Below are 17,160 nucleotides of genomic sequence, written 5' to 3'. Positions count from 1 at the left end.
AAAAGTCAGGCCAGAAGCCTTAGATGTTCATGCAGAACTAGACAGAATCACATGAAAACCAGTTACAGTTTCTCCCACAACACCTACATCTCCTACGGAAGTAGAAGCTTCTTGATACCAAATAAAGCCATTTATTCAGTTTTCTGGGATAATGTAAACATGCCTCTGCCTTTTCCTTCAAAAATGGAATTAGAAAGCTGGAGTGCTTCTTCAGATGGACTAAATGCATGTCTTGTGTGTGTGTGTGGTTGTCCATTTTTTACAAGGAGCTATACAGAAGAAAAATTATTCTACATTATGTAGGATTGCTATTTGCATTGCCATTTTACATAAGGAAGTAATTTTTGATTTTGAAAATCTCAAAACTTTCAGATCTGAAATACAACCATGTGATCGATCATATTCTAAAGGCTATTTAAAACATGTAATAGAGTTTAGGAGAAGGGCAGAAAACACGCAATTTGGGCATCTGACTGACTTGTAAGTCTAAGCTTATTTTAGTTATAACTACTAAAATCATTTTTAAAAATTTGTCAGTTTTGCTGACAGAAAAAAAATTGTCAGGTTTTGCACACCAACATAAATGTATCACCACACATGGAAATGCTGAGAGAACTATCGGATAGCATTTGATACACTAGTCATTGTCTCAATCACTGATCTGTAAGTTGTTATCAAAATATGATTTAGAAATATTGGTCAAGGTGTTTCTTTAACTGAGAAGAAAAGAAAGCACACTGCCTAAATGTGTACAAGAAAAATGCAGAGGTTATTAAAAGGTAAAGACGTAACAATCTTTGGATTTGTCTATACACATATATATATTTGGCTTTGCCTTAATACACCCCTTTTTTGTGACTTTGAACTGTAATCAGTTAATAAAGTATTTATTCTTCGCAAAAAAAAAAAAAAAAAGCATCTCCAAAGTTAGACAAAAGACATTACCAAACAGCTCAGAAAATAAATAAAAATGGCCACAGAGCAAAATTTTCCACTCTACAGTAATCGAAGAAATGCTAACTTTAAGGGATTTATTTTCCCCACAAACTTTTCTTTTTTAAAAGGGTATGCTCTATTGACTAGGATTTGGCAAAATGAGCACTCTTACGAAGTAGTAGAAGTATTAAATTGGCCGAAGATTTCTGAAAGACAATTTAGCAATCTGTTAAGTCTTCAAAATAGTCATACCATTTTCAAGAGTTTGATTTGATAAAACCAGCTCGCATTCAAATACAATAGGCATAAGCAATATTTTTTACAGTGAAAATCTGAGGAAAAAACCTAGAAGCCCAAATTTGAATCATGGTCTTTTAAAGAAAATCATGGAGCCACTTTAAATTACCTCATGGAAGAACATTACAGAATTCCAAGAAAATACATCTAGTGATAACTTTATCCCTATTATTTGTATGCTGCAAGTATACATATATTGATCTCTGAACGTCGAATTTTGAAAAGAAAAAAAAACTACACATATAGAAAAGACTAAGAACATAGAATAGAAATATTAACGATGGCTATCTCTGAGTGGTAGCATTAAAATTATTTTCTTTAATTTTCCTGAAGCTTCCCAATTTTCTATTCTCAATATGCACTGTTTATATAATAAAATCAATGTTGAAGACACTACTACCACTAAAGCAATCTTAAAGTTGCTATAAAATTAAATTCAATCCTACCACTGGCATTTGAGAAAAACAAGAAAAAGCACATGGTATAATAAAAACGCTACTTCATTGCCAAGAGGGAGGTGGTAGCCTACAAATACCTGTGCTAGAACTGGAAAAGGCTAGGTAGTATCCCTGAGAGCAAGCCAACAGAAAAGCAGTGGAAGGGAGTGATTTCCTACAGAAGAAAAAGAGAACAGAAAAGAGAGGAACAGCTACAATCCAAAAAATCAGAGAGGAAAGGGGAAAAGAAAAATAATAGAAGAGGAGTAAGATGTCTAGTTCAACTACAGATAGTGATAAAGGATGCGTGAAAAGCAGAGCAGAGGGAAAATTAAGAGAGATTAAACACATCCTCAGACTCCACTTTCATTTATTATAAGAATGAATTTAAACTATTTTTAAAAAGAAGCTATCTTGATTTGGAACAAGGCACAAGTGGTCACTGGAAGGAAGTTACACAAAGAAGACAGCTCAATGTAGGTTTAGAAGAAAACAGAGTGGGTCAAAAATGAATTAATGCACAAATCCTAGGAGGGAAAACTGATACTGAAATTCGAAACTAAATTTTATGCCCTCTTTGAACTACCTCATCATATGGATCCAGTGGGCTGCAGTGAAATAGCCTGACTTTAGAGTCAAGAGGTCTGGAACCATGTCCTGACTACATACTAGCTATATAAAGTTGAGCAAGCTTCCATCTTTACAAGAGAGTAAATATTTACTGCAGAGTTTCTGAGTTTCAACTGAAAAAAATGTGTAATAATTTTTTAAACTTAAAATGCTCCATTTATACCTTCATAGGGACAAGTCCACCATTTTCAGGAAACGAAGGCCACAATGACATTTTACTTAGGAAAGCTGAACGAGTCACATGAAGAGAATAAATATACAGTTGTAATTGTTCTCTCCCAAATAATCCCAATCCTCTCACTCCCAAAAATCCCTGGAAAGGTTCCGAGAGATTAGATAGTTGATAGAATAGTATACTCTACATGGCTTTCAAAAGTCAATCTGGGTCAATGTGGTGGCTCACACCTATAATCCCAACACTTTGGGAGGCTGAAGTGGGTGGATCACCTGAGGTCAGGAACTCAAGACCAGCCTCACCAAAACGGTGACCTGATTGTGCCACTGCACTCCATCCTGGCGACAGAGCAAGATTCCATGATTAGCTTAAACTACATGAACTATAAGATCTGTCATTCTACAAATCTAATTGAGTTCCATCTCCATTACAACTTTGAGTTACTTAAACCAACTTATCTTAATCACTAGTATTAACCAATTCCATTTATGTTCCACTATTGATTGATCGATTGAGACAAGGTCTTGTTCTGTCACCCAGGCTGGAATGCAGTGGCCTGCCTAGCCACAGTTCATTGAAACCTTGAACTCCTAGGCTCCAGCAGTCCTCCCAGATGAGCCTATGTAGCTAGAAATACCAGTGTGTTCCACCGTGCCAACCTAATTTATTTTTTGTAGAAAAATACATGTCTTCCAATGACATATGATGTGTATTGCAATGTTGCCCAGGATGGTCTTAAACTCCTGGTCACAAATGATCCTCCTACCTCAGCCTTCTTAGGTACTGAGATTACGGGTGCCAGTCACAGTGCTTAGCCTTACTCATTTTTTAAAATACATACTAGGTTGGTGCAAAAGTAATTATGATTTTTGCCATTAAAAAAATTGCAAAACCCATAATTACTTTTGCGTCAACCTTAATACATACCTCGACATACTGGCAGGAACCTATAGTCTTAACTGCTCACAATGCTGTGAGCTATGATTGTATCACTGCACTTCAGCCAGGACAACAGAGTGAGACTCTGTCTCTAAAAATAAAATGAAAACATAATGTAATTTAAAAACTTTTTTAGGCCAGGTGCCGTGGCTCATGCCTGTAATCCCAGCACTTTGGGAGGCCAAGGCAAGTGGATCACAAGGTCAAGTGTTCAAGACCAATCTGTCCAAAATGGTAAAACCCCATCTCTACTAAAAATACAAAAATTAGCCAGGCACGGTGGCAGGTGCCTGTAATCCCAGCTACTCGGGAGGCTGAGGCAGGAGAATCGCTCGGCCCACAGCAACCTCTGCCTCCTGGGTTCAAGCTATTCTCCTGCCTCAGCCTCCCGAGTAGCTGGGACTACAGGCATATGCCACTACACCAGCTACTTTTTTATATTTTAGTAGAGACGGGGTTTCACCGTGTTGCATAGGCTGTTCTCAAACTCCTAAGCTAAGGCAACCCGCCCGTTTTGGCCTCCCAAAGTGCTGGGATTACAGGTGTGAGCCACCACGCCCAGCCCACACAGTTTTTAAAAGACAGAAGAAACGTCAATAGTAACCAGTGTCAACAGTACACACTGTAAGTGTGGAATCATTATGTTTTTCTTTTTAGTTTTCTGTATATTCAAAATAATCTAAAATGAATAACACTTTAATTGCAGGAGGAATAATGTTTTAAAATCAGCCGCCCAAAGTTGAGTGTGGCGCCTCTGAAAAATTACCTGAATGTAAAAAACAAAAATTTTCAGAACAGAGCTCTACACTAAGCACAAGTGCTAAGAGCTTAGCATGCTAAAATACTGACGTTTACCAATAATCCTATGAAATAGATATCCCCACTATGTGGACTGAAAAGCTGAGGTTTCCCGAAACTCTTAACAAAAGGCACACAGCTATTTAATGGCAGAGGCAGAAATAACACACAAAGGCTGGGCATGGTGGCTCGAACTTATAATTCCAAAATCCCAGCACTTTGAGAGGCAGGCAGATTACTTAAGGTCATTAGTTGGAGATCAGCCTAACCAACATGGTGAAACACCATCTCTACTAAAAATACAGAAATTAGCAGGGTGTGATGGTGCGAGCCTGTAATCACAGCTATTTGGGAGGCTGAGAGGCAGGAGAATCACTTGAACCTGGGAGGTGGAGGCTGCAGTGAGCTGAGATCATGCCATTGCACTCCACCCTGAGAGACAGAGACTCTGTCTTCCCCCCAATAAAAAAAAAAAAAAAAAAAAAAAGAAATCACATACAAACCTGCCCTAGTCCAAAGTCCCTATGCTTAACCACTTAAATAGTCTGACATGAGCATGATGTGTTTTGATTTATTCTTTACATTTGACATTAAAAATTTTCTAAATAATTTACTAGATAATATGCATACATGGTTATGCCTCAAACTGTTGTATGAGATAATCATATTAGAATCTAGCAGCTGGGCGAGGTGACTCACATGCCTATAATCCCAGCACTTTGGGAGGCAGGTGAATTGTTTGAGGTCAGGAGTTTGAGACCAGCCTGGCCAACACAGTCAAACCACATCTCTACAAAAAATACAAAAACATTAGCCAGGCGTGATGGTGCATGTCTCTAGTCCCAGCTACTTGGGAGGCTGAGGTGGGAGATTTTTAAGCCTCAGAAGCAGAGGTTACAGTGAGCTGAAACAGTGTCACTGCACTCCAGCCTGGATGACAGAGTGATAAGATCCTGTGTCAAAAACAAAAACAAAAATATTTAGCCATTATCTATTACAAGGTAAATGTACTCAATGTTAGTCCCAAAATTCTTGCCTTGCAAGAAGAGTTTTTAGTATTTTTTACATGGAATGACAGTCCTTGGATTAATCAGACTTAGAGTATTACATTCAAGAAAATGCATTTAATCTAATTCCTCACACTACTTCATATGTAACTACTCCAACTAAAAAGAAACACCAGGCCACTAAAAATATAAGACAACTTGCTCACTAACAAAGTCAAAGTGGCTCACTACTCTGTTAATATCTATGTTGCCAAAAAACACAATGAGGACAAAAACTCAAAAGCTGAGTATCAAAACTCAAGTTCTTAAAATAAATGAGATTTCTTTTCAATAAAGTATCATTAAGTCAACACATAAGGAAAAGGACCACAAATGGTGAAAGATGTAACTTATGTTTAAGGAAGTGAAGAGAAAGGGTAAAGAAAACATGACACACCATATGCTAAATTAGGTGTCTGATCATGTCAATGACTATGAAACTATTTCTTTGAGTCTAGCATATCTGGGGGAAAATTTAGGAACTGTTTTGGATTCCAGTTTTCTTTTAAGAACTTGGTTCACAAATCAGGAATACCCATATGCAATGAACCATTCAAGTTTTGGACCTCAAAATGAGGCTTAAAAATATTTTTTCTTTTATTCTCAATTCCTTTTCAAATTACCATGAAATACGTACCTTCCTCCTATTGAGTCGTCTTGTGGTTGGGCCCCGGCAGTGTTCCTCTGTGAACGTCGCAGTGACCCCCCTGGATTGTTATTAGGCCGGTTGGACATTGGCACCTCTCTCTTGAAGGGACATACCCTTTCTAGACACTACCATTCACTAAAAGAAAAAAAAATAAACAAAATTTATCAGATGTACAAAATACAATATGGAAAAGAAATTAGGGGAACTGACAGCAATGAGGAAATTTTCTGCAAACTATCTGATTTTATAGCCTTCACCGATACTGCAATGTCTCACTCAACTGTGAAGTCTGACTAATTAATGTGTTACAAAATGTCAGGGATATAACAAATTCAAGGCATGTGGTCCAGAACTCAGCACATAAAATTAATTTAAGATTTTTCATGGAATAGCCAGAAAATTCTCAATTCAAAGAATACAGAGCACAGGTGGAAAGAAACATGTCTTTGTTTCCACATTCTAGTATTGTGCAGAAACAGGCACTACACCTAAAGTCAAAACATGATGGCTGAAGTCCTGTGATAGAACAGGTGTTAAAGATAGTTTGCCTTTGCACAAATGACAGCCTCTAAGCCTAGAATTCCTTAGACTCAGAATTAACAACATATGTCATGTATTTTTCACAGTACTGTTGTGAATAACAAATGAAAAAATAAATACAAACAAAATTGTGGCTGGGCACGGTGGCTCACGCCTGTAATCCCAGCACTTTGGGAGGCTGAGATGGGTGGGTCACCTGAGGTCAGGAGTTTGACACCAGCCTGGCCAACGTGGTGAAATCCTGTCTCTACTAAAAATACAAAAATTAGCTGGGTGTGGTGGCTCACACTTGTAAACCCAGTAACTCGGGAGGCTGAGTCAGGAAAACTGCTTGAACCCGGGAGGTGGAGGCTGCAGTGAGCCCAGATCATGCCACTCCACTCCAGCCTGGGCAACAGTGAGACATCTGTCTCAAAACAAAGCAGAACAAAACAAAATTGTAAAACTGCAGTATCTTAATGAAAAGATGAGGCAAAAGCAACTCAAACAGAGTAAACTAAGCAATGGTCCCAAATACTTAGGATTTTCAACAGCAGCTCTGCTGGCCACGACCCTGGACAAAATAATCTCTACATTTCATTTACTCTTCCTTAAAACCAGTACATTACCTACCTCAACAGAGTTGTCAGCAACAAGAAAGTATTTTTATAAGTGTGACAATTTAGCTCAAAACAGTTCATAATCAAATTGAACTTTCTATAAGAAATTTAATTATTGTACAGATAAAATGCCAACACTTAGAAAATTAGTTTAACTGATGAAACAAGCCAACATTACAATTATAGAGTTACATCATGTACAAATAAAATCTTTCACTATTTTTTGTAAGCCTGCAGTCAAATTCGAAGTAGTGTTCTTTCTGTTACTTCTATTTACTGGTGAAGAGAATGAACATATGACATTATAGAAACTGTTGCCAAAGAGAATGCAAATCAACCATAATTAAGTCTATTACTGTACTGGATTTTGTTTTACAGATTCCTTGTACTGTAATAAGTAAGGTTTCTTTTGAGTTATATTGTTGATACAATTCAGTAGAGACTGTTTCTATCACACATGTCCAAATTAATTAATATAATAAACTTTAATTAGAAAGTTCAAATTACTAATTTAAAGATAGTCAGTTTTAGAAAGAAAAAATATATTTAAACATTAAAAGAGAGGCAGGCAGAGAGAGAAGGTTAAACTTACATGTACTGATATGAAAAGATATGAAACTCTCATTTGTGTGTATTTATTAAAAAAAGACTTATAAACTTCTGTATACTATCCACGTTAAAAATTCATGGAAAGATGCATGAAACATACTTCGTTAATAATGACTGCCTTTGAGAAAGGATTGGGGGATCCAGAGTTTAGAATGAAATAAATCATTTTTGTTGTCACTGAGACTGACTGTTCACCAATTTAAAAGCAATTAAGCAGGCTGCTCTAGCATAACAGCTTTAAGCACAGAGCTCTTCAGTCAAACTGCCTCTGCCCAAGTTCAACTCCGGACTCTTAACACTAACAAGCTGTATAGAGTCTTGCATATATGAGAGTGCGTGTATACATACTCCTCTGTGCGTCAATGTATAAAATGAGGATAAAGAACTCACCTCACAAAGTAGTTGTGAAGATCAAATGAAAAAAATCCATGTAAATTACTAAGTACAGTGCCAATCATATAGCAAGTGCTCAGTACATGTTAACTATTATTATTAATATAAACATTCATTCAAAAGAATAAAAATATTTGTGGTAAAATAAAATGTAATATATTGGGAGAATCTTCACCATAAAAATCATTGTCAATAAGAATCCAAATTTCTGGCAAAATACTTTCAAAAGTGAAATGTTTTTAATTAAGGATAAACATATCAATCACCTGGGAAGCTTTATCAAAATATGATTGCCTGTCCCCTAACCTCAGACTCTCATTTTTGGGCACAAAAGTGGGAGACATCGTTTAAAAGAGCTTTCTGGGGTTTGTAGGGGGGAAACAGGGGAGGGACAGCAGGGAGTGGGGAGTTGGGGAGAGATAGTAGTTGGGGAGAAATGCCAGATACAGGTGATGGGGAGGAAGGTAGCAAATGACACTGCCATGTGTGTACCTATGAAACAATCTTGCATGTTCTTCACATGTACCCCAAAACCTAAAACGCAATTTAAAAAAAAAAGAGCCTTCTTGGGTATACTGCAATACACAAGAACTTCAGCACATTAAAGAATGAAAAGCCGGTCTTTTTCAAAATTCATCTTAGAAATTTCTCTATTTCAAACACCATCTCAATGCCATTTCACCTGGACCCAAATAGCATGAATAGATACAAGAGAATAGGATGATACTGCTGTTCTCACTTTAAAAAGCAAAGAACAGTATTAGAAACAAGGTTAGTAGTTGTCACCTGCCCACATTCTGCTACTAAATGCTTACTGTATGTCATGAAGTATTAAGTCATTCAAATGAAACTAAGACAAGCTAGTTGTTTTGACCTAGAGTCACCTAGGTAATCTTAACAATACTACCCAACATCTTCAAAGCTGACTAACTAGCACCATTATCAGCCAGTAGCCTATTTGTGGATAATTCTTGATATGTAAGAAGAATAGCAAGTAAGAATAAAGTTATCAAATTATTACCTGCTGTTAAAGCATAAATTCATCTTTTAAAAAGAGGCCAGGCTTAGGCTGGGCACAGTGGCTCACGTCTATTAATCCCAGCACTTGGGAGGCCGAGGCAGGTGGATCACCTGAAGTAAGGAATTCAAGACCAGCCTGGCCAACATGGTGAAACCCCGTCATTACTAAAAATACAAAAATTAGCCAGGCATGGTGGTGGGCGCCTGTAATCCCAGCTACTCTGGGAGCCGAGGCAGAAGAATTGCTTGAGCCCAGGAGGTGGAGGGTGCAGTGAGCCCAGAACGCGCCACTGTACTCCGGCCTGGGTGGCAGAGCAAGACTTCGTCTCGAAACATAACAAAAAAGAGGCCTGGCTCTCTGTTAAATGCTAGAACTATTTCCTGAAAGTAAAAAAAAAGATTAATATATCATGGATACAGGATCTCTCCCTCTGTCAGGTATCAATAAAACCAGAGAGCTGGAAGGGACCCTCAGAGATGATCAAGTTCAACCCCTTACACCTTACAGACAAATCCAAATGAAGAAAGTTCCAAGATCTGTGAGGAACCAGTCCTCTGAATCCTGGTACTGAGCACCACCTTAACTTCAACAAAAGTTTAATGCCTCTTTGGCTGCAGTTAAGAACCCAGAGGCAAAAAGTTTTCTCTACACAATAATTCCAGAATGTTTTCCTTATAGAATATTCTGTACTGACTTGACCAATTACTTACGCCTACCATATGTTATTACTTAATTTTTAAAACACAAGTGGGAATTACACTATTATACTGCTAGAAGTTATGTTTTCGTAACCGGTAATGAGTATGAACCTGAAGATTCTGTCTTAACAGGCTAACTCATAGTGCGAAATCGGAATTATAAACCCAATTTAACATCCCTAACAAATCCTGAAATATACGACTCTTTCCTAACCATGGGCATACTTTCATTTCTGTAAAACTAATCAAGATTTTTCACACAAAAACTTTGATATTCAGTCCTAAGGCACTGAAACAAAATAGAGAATATGAATGACTTTAACAGGAAAAACAAAAAGACTAATGGATATCTTCAAGGTTAAAAACAAACTCATGACAACTTTGATCAAAGTTGAGTGTACAATCAACTTATTCCTTAAGTTAAATGACCTCTGAATTTTATGTTAAAAAGTACTTAACTCTACATGCAAACTCCAAATAGAAAAAAACCACCACCACTGGCCAGGCACGGAGGCTCACGCCTGTAATCCCTGCACTTTGGCAGGCAGAAGTGAGCATACCACCTGAGGTGAGGAGTTCAAGACCAGCCTGGCCAACATGGTGAAACCCGTCTCTACTAAAAATACAAAAATTAGCTGGGGATGGGTAGCACACACCTCTAATCCCAGCTACCTGGGAGGCTGAGGCAGGAGAATTGCTTGAACCGGGAGGCGGAGGGTGCAGTGAGCCCACATCGCACCAGTGCACTCCAGCATGGGTGACAGCAAAACTCTGTCTCAAACAAACAAAAAAATCTGTATGTTGTTTTATATTTACATTTAAAAATTCATTCTTAAAATTTGTATCAAGAATATTCCTTCAAGGAAAACTTCAACTAAAAACATTTTGGAAATTAATTTTTCTTTTCTTTTTTTTTGAGACAGAGTCTTGCTCTGTCACCCAGGTTAGGAATGCAGTGGCATGATCTCAGCTCACTGCAACTTCTGCCTCCCAGGCTCAAGCAATTCTCCTGCCTCAGCCTCTAGAGTAGCTGGGATTATAGGAGACCGCCACTACGCCTGGCAAATTTTTGTATTTTTAGTAGAGATGGGGTTTCACCATGTTGGCCAGGCTGGTCTTGAACTCAAGACCTCAAAGTGCTCCACCTGCCTTGGCCTAACAAAGTACTGGGATTACAAGCGTGAGTGAGCCACTGTGTCTAGCTGGAAATTTTTTTTTTTCCCCTAATTTCTTAACATAATACACACACACACACACACACACACACACACACACACACACACACACACACAAATAAAGTCTTTAAAAAAAACCAAAAACATTTTTTTAAAATTCAATTATTCCTCTGGTATAGTACTTTTAGAATACCAAAAGAAATCAATTGCAAAACTTACATAAAGCCAGGCATGGTGCTCGATGTCTGCAGTCGCTGCTACTAGGAGGCTAAAGCAAAACAATCACTTGATCCCAGAAGTTTGAGGCCAGCCCAAGCAACACAGCAAGACCTTGTCTCTACAAAAAAGTCTAAAAATTGGCCGGGCACAGTGGCTCATGCCTGTAATCCCTGCACTTTGGGAGGCCGAAGCAGGCGGATCATGAGGTCAGGAGTTCGAGACCAGCCTGGCCAACATAGTGAAACCCCATCTCTGCTAAAAATACAAAAATTAGCTGGGCATGGTGGTGCCTGCCTGTAATCCCAGCTACTCAGGAGGCTGAGACAGTAGAATCGCTTAAACCCAGAGGCGGAGGTTGCGGTGAGCTGAGATCACACCATGTACCTGGGTGACAGAGCAAGACTCTCTCTCAAAAAAGTAATAAAAATTTTTTAAAATTTAAAAATAGGCCGGGCGCGGTGGCTCACGCCTATAATCCCAGCACTTTGGGAGGCCGAGGTGGGTGGATCACGAGGTCAAGAGATCGAGACCATCCTGGTCAACAAGGTGAAACCCCGTCTCTACTAAAAATACAAAAATTAGCTGGGCATGATGGTGCGTGCCTGTAGTCCCAGCTACTCAGGAGGCTGAGGCAGGAGAATTGCTTGAACCCAGGAGGCGGAGGTTGCAGTGAGCCGAGATCGTGCCATTGCACTCCAGTCTGGGCAACAACAGCGAAACTCCGTCTCAAAAAAAAAAAAAAAAATTTAAAAATAGAGACTAAAAATTAGCCAGGCATGGTGGTACACACCTGTGGTCCCAGCAACTCAGAAGGCTGAGGTGGGAGGACGAGCCTGGGAGCATGAGGCTGTGGTAGGCCACGATTACACTACTGCACTCCAGTTTGGGTAACACAGGGAGATAACAACAGGCTATACCAGACAGCTCAGGTGTGTACTGGGCTATACTATTTAGGTCTGTGTAAGTACATTCTACAATCTTAACACAAGGACCAAACTGCCTAACAATAAATTTCTCAGAACATATCCCTATCTTTAAGCAAAGCAAAATCTGCTCAGTAAGCTTTTAGAAGTGAATCTCATTTGTCCAGTATGTATCCCCTAACTTCTTATGCACTTATTTAGATTTGGTCCCCCAAAAAGACTTGTTTGGCTTCAGATCATGAACTTGAAGGTAAATGACAGTAATAAACAAAATTTGCAAAGTACTTTACTCATCTTGTAAAATTTAAATGTGACAAGGAGCCATATAAACCACTGCCCATTAGTCCCATTTTCCAAATAAAGAAATTGAAATGTTACAAGATTAGTACCCTGCATGAAACAAGTAATGGCATGGAGATCTGCAGACTGCAAGCAGGAAGTGACACCTGGAGCTCCAGTTCTGAACTACATATACCAGATAAAGAAGGAAATGACTATGTCCCAGAACAAAGTGTGGTAAGGGACAGTATAAATTAAACCACTACAGTAAAACAAAATAGAAATCACCTTTACGTATAACAGAAGTCATTCTTGCCTACCTAAAAATAGCAAAGACTTCAAATAAGCCTATCTTAAAATGGGAATGAATAACCTTTAAGCTTCCCCCAAAAGCAAGGGATTGAGAGGTGCTAAGAAACAATGACAAGTAAGACAACCCCTCCTCACAAGGAGCTTACTACTCTGCATCTCCCACCTAGGTTCAAATTCTGCCTCCGCTACTTAGTAAGGCCTACAAGAACTTATCTTCATCTCAGTTCATTTCTCCATTTAACTAGAGATAATACTATACTTTGTGATTTACGTAATAGAGAACTGTATGTAAGGCTCTCAGAACCTTACCTGAACATGATAGCAGCCATCTAATGAGTGCTTATTAAGTACAACCTTAAAGAAAAATGGGGGAGATTATCAGGTCCATCATGTACCAGAAAGGAATTGAAGGGGAAAAAGAACAAAAAATTTCTTCAAAACCACTGGGACACTTTATTATCTTACTTTGATTTAGGAAAGAGGTAATACAAAACCAGCAATTTTTTTTAAGAGATGGGGTTTCCCACATTGGCCAAAATGGTCTTGATTTCCTGACCTCGTGATCAGCCCGCCTCAGCCTCCCAAAGAGCTGGGATTACAAGCGTGGGCCACTATGCTCAGCCAAAATCAGCAGTTTTGTATGGTATATTCACAAGCCAAATATCAAACTCTTAAGTAGCCATACATCAAACCTGAAATAGCTGTATCTAATATATAGAACAGCACAAAGCAGTTTATTAGTTCACATATGAATTTAGGGAAACAGAAATTTACTGCCTTTTTTTCAAATTAATCAGAAAAGTTCTAGAGAGAAATTAGGAGAGTAAGGGCCACTGAGTGCAAGAGAAAGGGCTACATTAGGGTCTGTTAGGCACTGAATGCGATTTATGGGGATCACAACCATTTGAATTCGATAATGGAATATTATACAACATGTAAAAATCTTTTTTTTTTTTTTTCCAGATAGAGCCTTGCTGTGACACCCAGGCTGGAGTACAATGGTGCAATCTCAGCTCACTGTAACCTCTGCCTCCCAGGTTCAAGCGACTCTCCTGCCTCACCTCAGCCTCCTGAGTAGCTGGGACTACATGCGTGCGCCACCATGCCTAATTAATTTTTGTATTTTTAGTGGAGATGGGGTTTCACCACATTGGCCAGGCTGGTCCAGCCACCGCAGCCTCCCAAAGTGCTGGGATTACAGGGATGAGCCACCATGCCTGGCCAAAATAGTATTTTTATAATACTAGATAACAATATTCAATTGAAAAATTACAAGATTTAAATTGAATAGTAAAGAAAGAATGATTATGAGTTATGAGTAGTCTGTGCTTAGCATGTGCCAGGCAATGTACTTTAAATCATTAAATTTTCACACCAACGTTACAAACCTGGTAGTGAAAATAACCTTCTTGGGCTAGTTGCAGTGGCTCACGCCTGTAATCTCAGCACTTTGAGAGGCCGAGGGGGGCGGATCACCTGAGGTTGGGAGTTGGAGACCAGCCTGACCAAAATGGAGAAATTACATCTCCACTAAAAATAAAAAATTAGTCAAAAAGTGGGCAAAGGATATGAACAGGCACTTTTCAATAGAAGATATTTATGCAGCCAACAAACATGAAAAAAAAAGCTCATCATCACTGGTCATTAGAGAAATGCAAATCAAAACCACACTGAGATACCACCTCACGCCAGTTAGAATGGCAATTATTAAAAATTCAGGAGACAACAGATGCTGGAGAGGATGTGGAGAAATAGGAATGCTTTTACACTATTGGTGGGAGTATAAATTAATTCAACAATTGTGAAAGACAGTGTGGCCATTCCTCAAGGATCTAGAAATAGAAAAACCATTTGACCCAGCAATCCCATTACTAGGTATATACCCAAAGGATTATAAACCATTCTATTATAAAGACACATCCACACGTATGTTTACTGTGGCACTGCGCAAAATAGCAAAGACTTGGAACCAATCCAAATGCCCAACAATAATAGACTGGATAAAGAAAATGTGGCACATATATACCATGGAATACTATGCAGCCATAAAAAAAGATGAGTTCATGTTCTTTGCAGAAAACTAGAAACCATCATTCTCAGCAAACAGACACCAGAACAGAAAACCAAACACCACATGTTCTCACTCATAAGTGGGTGTTGAACAATGAGAACACATGGACGCAGGGAGGGGAACATCACACACTGGGGCCTGGGGAATAGGGTGCTAGGGGAGGAATAGCAGGGGTGGGGGGATTGGGGAGGGACAGCATTAGAAGAAATATCTAATGTAGATGACGGGCAATGGATGCAGCAAACCACTACTATGGCACGTGTATACCAATGAAACAAATCTGCATGATCTGCCCATGTACCCCAGAACTTAAAAGTATAATAAATAAACAATACAAAATTAGCTGGCTGTGCTGGCGCATGCCTGTAATCCCAGCTACTCGGGAGGCTGAGCAGGAGAACTGCTTGAACCCGGGAGGCAGAGGTTGCGGTGAGCCAAGACCGCACCATTGCAATCCAGCCTGGGCAACAAGAACGAAATTCCGTCTCCAAAAAGAACAAAACAAGAAAAGAAAAGAATCTTCTTAAAAAGAAATCATAGTACACAATAAGTTAAAATAACCCCAAGGCTACAAAGCTAATAAAGACAGACAAGTTTGACTGAACAAATAAAAATAATTACATATTTACTTAAAAAAAAAAAAAAAGTCAAAATATTAGAAAGCCAAGTCATCCTAAGCTTAAAGGATTATGGGGGCCAGGAAGAAAATTCTGATCCTTTGGCACCAGGTAAATCAGCTTAGCTGGCCAATCCTTAAGCGAATAATTATCATAAAATATGCTAAATTGATTTGAGAAGCAAGATCAAATGTACTACTCTAAACAAAGATGAAAAGGGTGGCTAACTTTGCCTTCACAGGTTGATGATGACCAGTCGCTTCTGCTGATGTTCCTTAAAATGCTAGAGCAGTGAAGAAAGACATGGAGGAATGAAAGAATAAATTAAAATGGAGTGATGTGGAGTAGTTCCCTGAGCCTGAAAATAAGCCTAAACTCTATCCTGAAGGACCAGAAACAAAAAATTTTGCATTTAAGGCCTACAGATAAGGAAAGGAACAGGCCCTCTCTTTAAAATAAAACCTAAGGAAAACAGAATAAAAAAATTATCCAGTCAAGGAAAATCAAGAACTTACCACAAGTATTGGGAAAATAAATCAGGATGCTAATGCTGACAGACACCAAGAAGAAGATGATAGATAGGCAGAGTTCAAAAAAACTCAACAATGTCCATCAGATTTAGAAAATGGTAAAAGCAGCCTGGACAACATGGTAAAACCCCATCTCTACAAAAAAATACAAAAATTAGCGAGGGCGTGGTAGTGCGCTCCTGTAGTCCCAGCTGCTCAGGAGGCTGAGGTGGGAGGATCGCTTGAGCCCAGGAGGCGGAGGTTGCAGTGAGCCAAGATTGTGCCACTGCTCTCCAGCCTGGGGGAGAGAGTGAGGCTCTGCCTCCAAAAAAATAAAAGGAACAAAAACGGTGAGAGCTATTTCTAAAAATAGTGGGGAAGGAGAGGGTAAAAGGTAAGATAAGTAGACAGTAAACACCAACTCTTTTCTGGAAATGCTGGACTATAGAGAGAAGAGACAATATCCGGGAAGGAAGGGGAGGGCAGGGAGACAAAGACTGTGTTTGCATGGATGTATGTGATTTCCCTGTTTGTCGTTTTTTAAAAAATAAATCTTCAGCATATGTATTTAGGCTAAAAAAAAGAATTACTGAAAGAAAGGGTTGGGGATAATGTACAGTCTACTAACAGGATCCCACAGGGGAAAAAAATTAGAGCATAAGCTTTGGATGAGAAGAGTACATCAGTCTCTGAGGCATGAGAGGAGGACAAGTCCAAATAAGGAAGTACATGCCTAACTTGTTGAATCTGTGATTAACAGGTATGAGGAAAAGCAAAGAGGAAAGGAGGTAACCCTTTACAAGGTCCAAAATAGACCAAAAGTCTATTTTGTATAACACTGTAAGATGATCAATTTATCCTGAATAGCTATTGCCAAAGTATTTCTAAAATATAGAGCCACTCATTCCCTAATATAAATCCCGTCTTAGCTCAGATAGCTTGTATAATCCTTTAGAATACTAACTGCATTTATGTAATCGAGTATATTCTTCTTCAGGTCTCAAAGCACATAGGCTAGTCAACAACTTTTAGTCCACATGCCAAAAATGGCGCACAGGCCCAATTTAACACGTCTACAATCCTGCTGGCTACCATCACTAGCCAGTGAATGGGAATAGCAGGCCAGTTTATCAATAGCCTTTTTTGTACCTCCCTGTTAAGAATTATCAGGCTAGACAGTCTCTAAAATCAGATTTAGCTCCAAATTTTTTAAGACTCCAACCTAGGCCGGGCGCGGTGGCTCAAGCCTGTAATCCCAGCACTTTGGGAGGCCGAGGCGGGTGGATCA

At 39.0% G+C, this 17,160-nt stretch overlaps 1 protein-coding gene across 25 annotated transcripts in view; it reads right to left on the bottom strand.

The window, feature by feature from the left end:
- The window catches only part of TRIP12 (thyroid hormone receptor interactor 12), a 160,134-nt gene that overhangs the window by 114,519 nt on the left and 28,455 nt on the right, over positions 1-17,160 (bottom strand). For 24 of the 25 annotated variants that reach the window (XM_032277983.1, XM_032277984.1, XM_032277975.1 and 21 more), the window contains exon 2: positions 5,896-6,042. In XM_032277983.1, the coding sequence (XP_032133874.1) occupies positions 5,896-5,993 (98 nt within the window). In that variant the 5' untranslated portion in view covers positions 5,994-6,042. Of the gene's footprint in view, positions 1-5,895; positions 6,043-12,984; positions 13,008-17,160 lie in introns of those variants that run through there. The other variant, XM_032277964.1, reaches the window with a different exon arrangement.

Source organism: Sapajus apella, unplaced genomic scaffold, assembly GCF_009761245.1.
Source record: "Sapajus apella isolate SASKATOON/1434 unplaced genomic scaffold, GSC_monkey_1.0 scaffold10, whole genome shotgun sequence".
Classification (NCBI taxonomy): Eukaryota; Metazoa; Chordata; class Mammalia; order Primates; family Cebidae; genus Sapajus; species Sapajus apella.
Note: the sequence above shows the minus strand (reverse complement) of the source record. Positions and strands in the feature narration are given on the sequence as shown.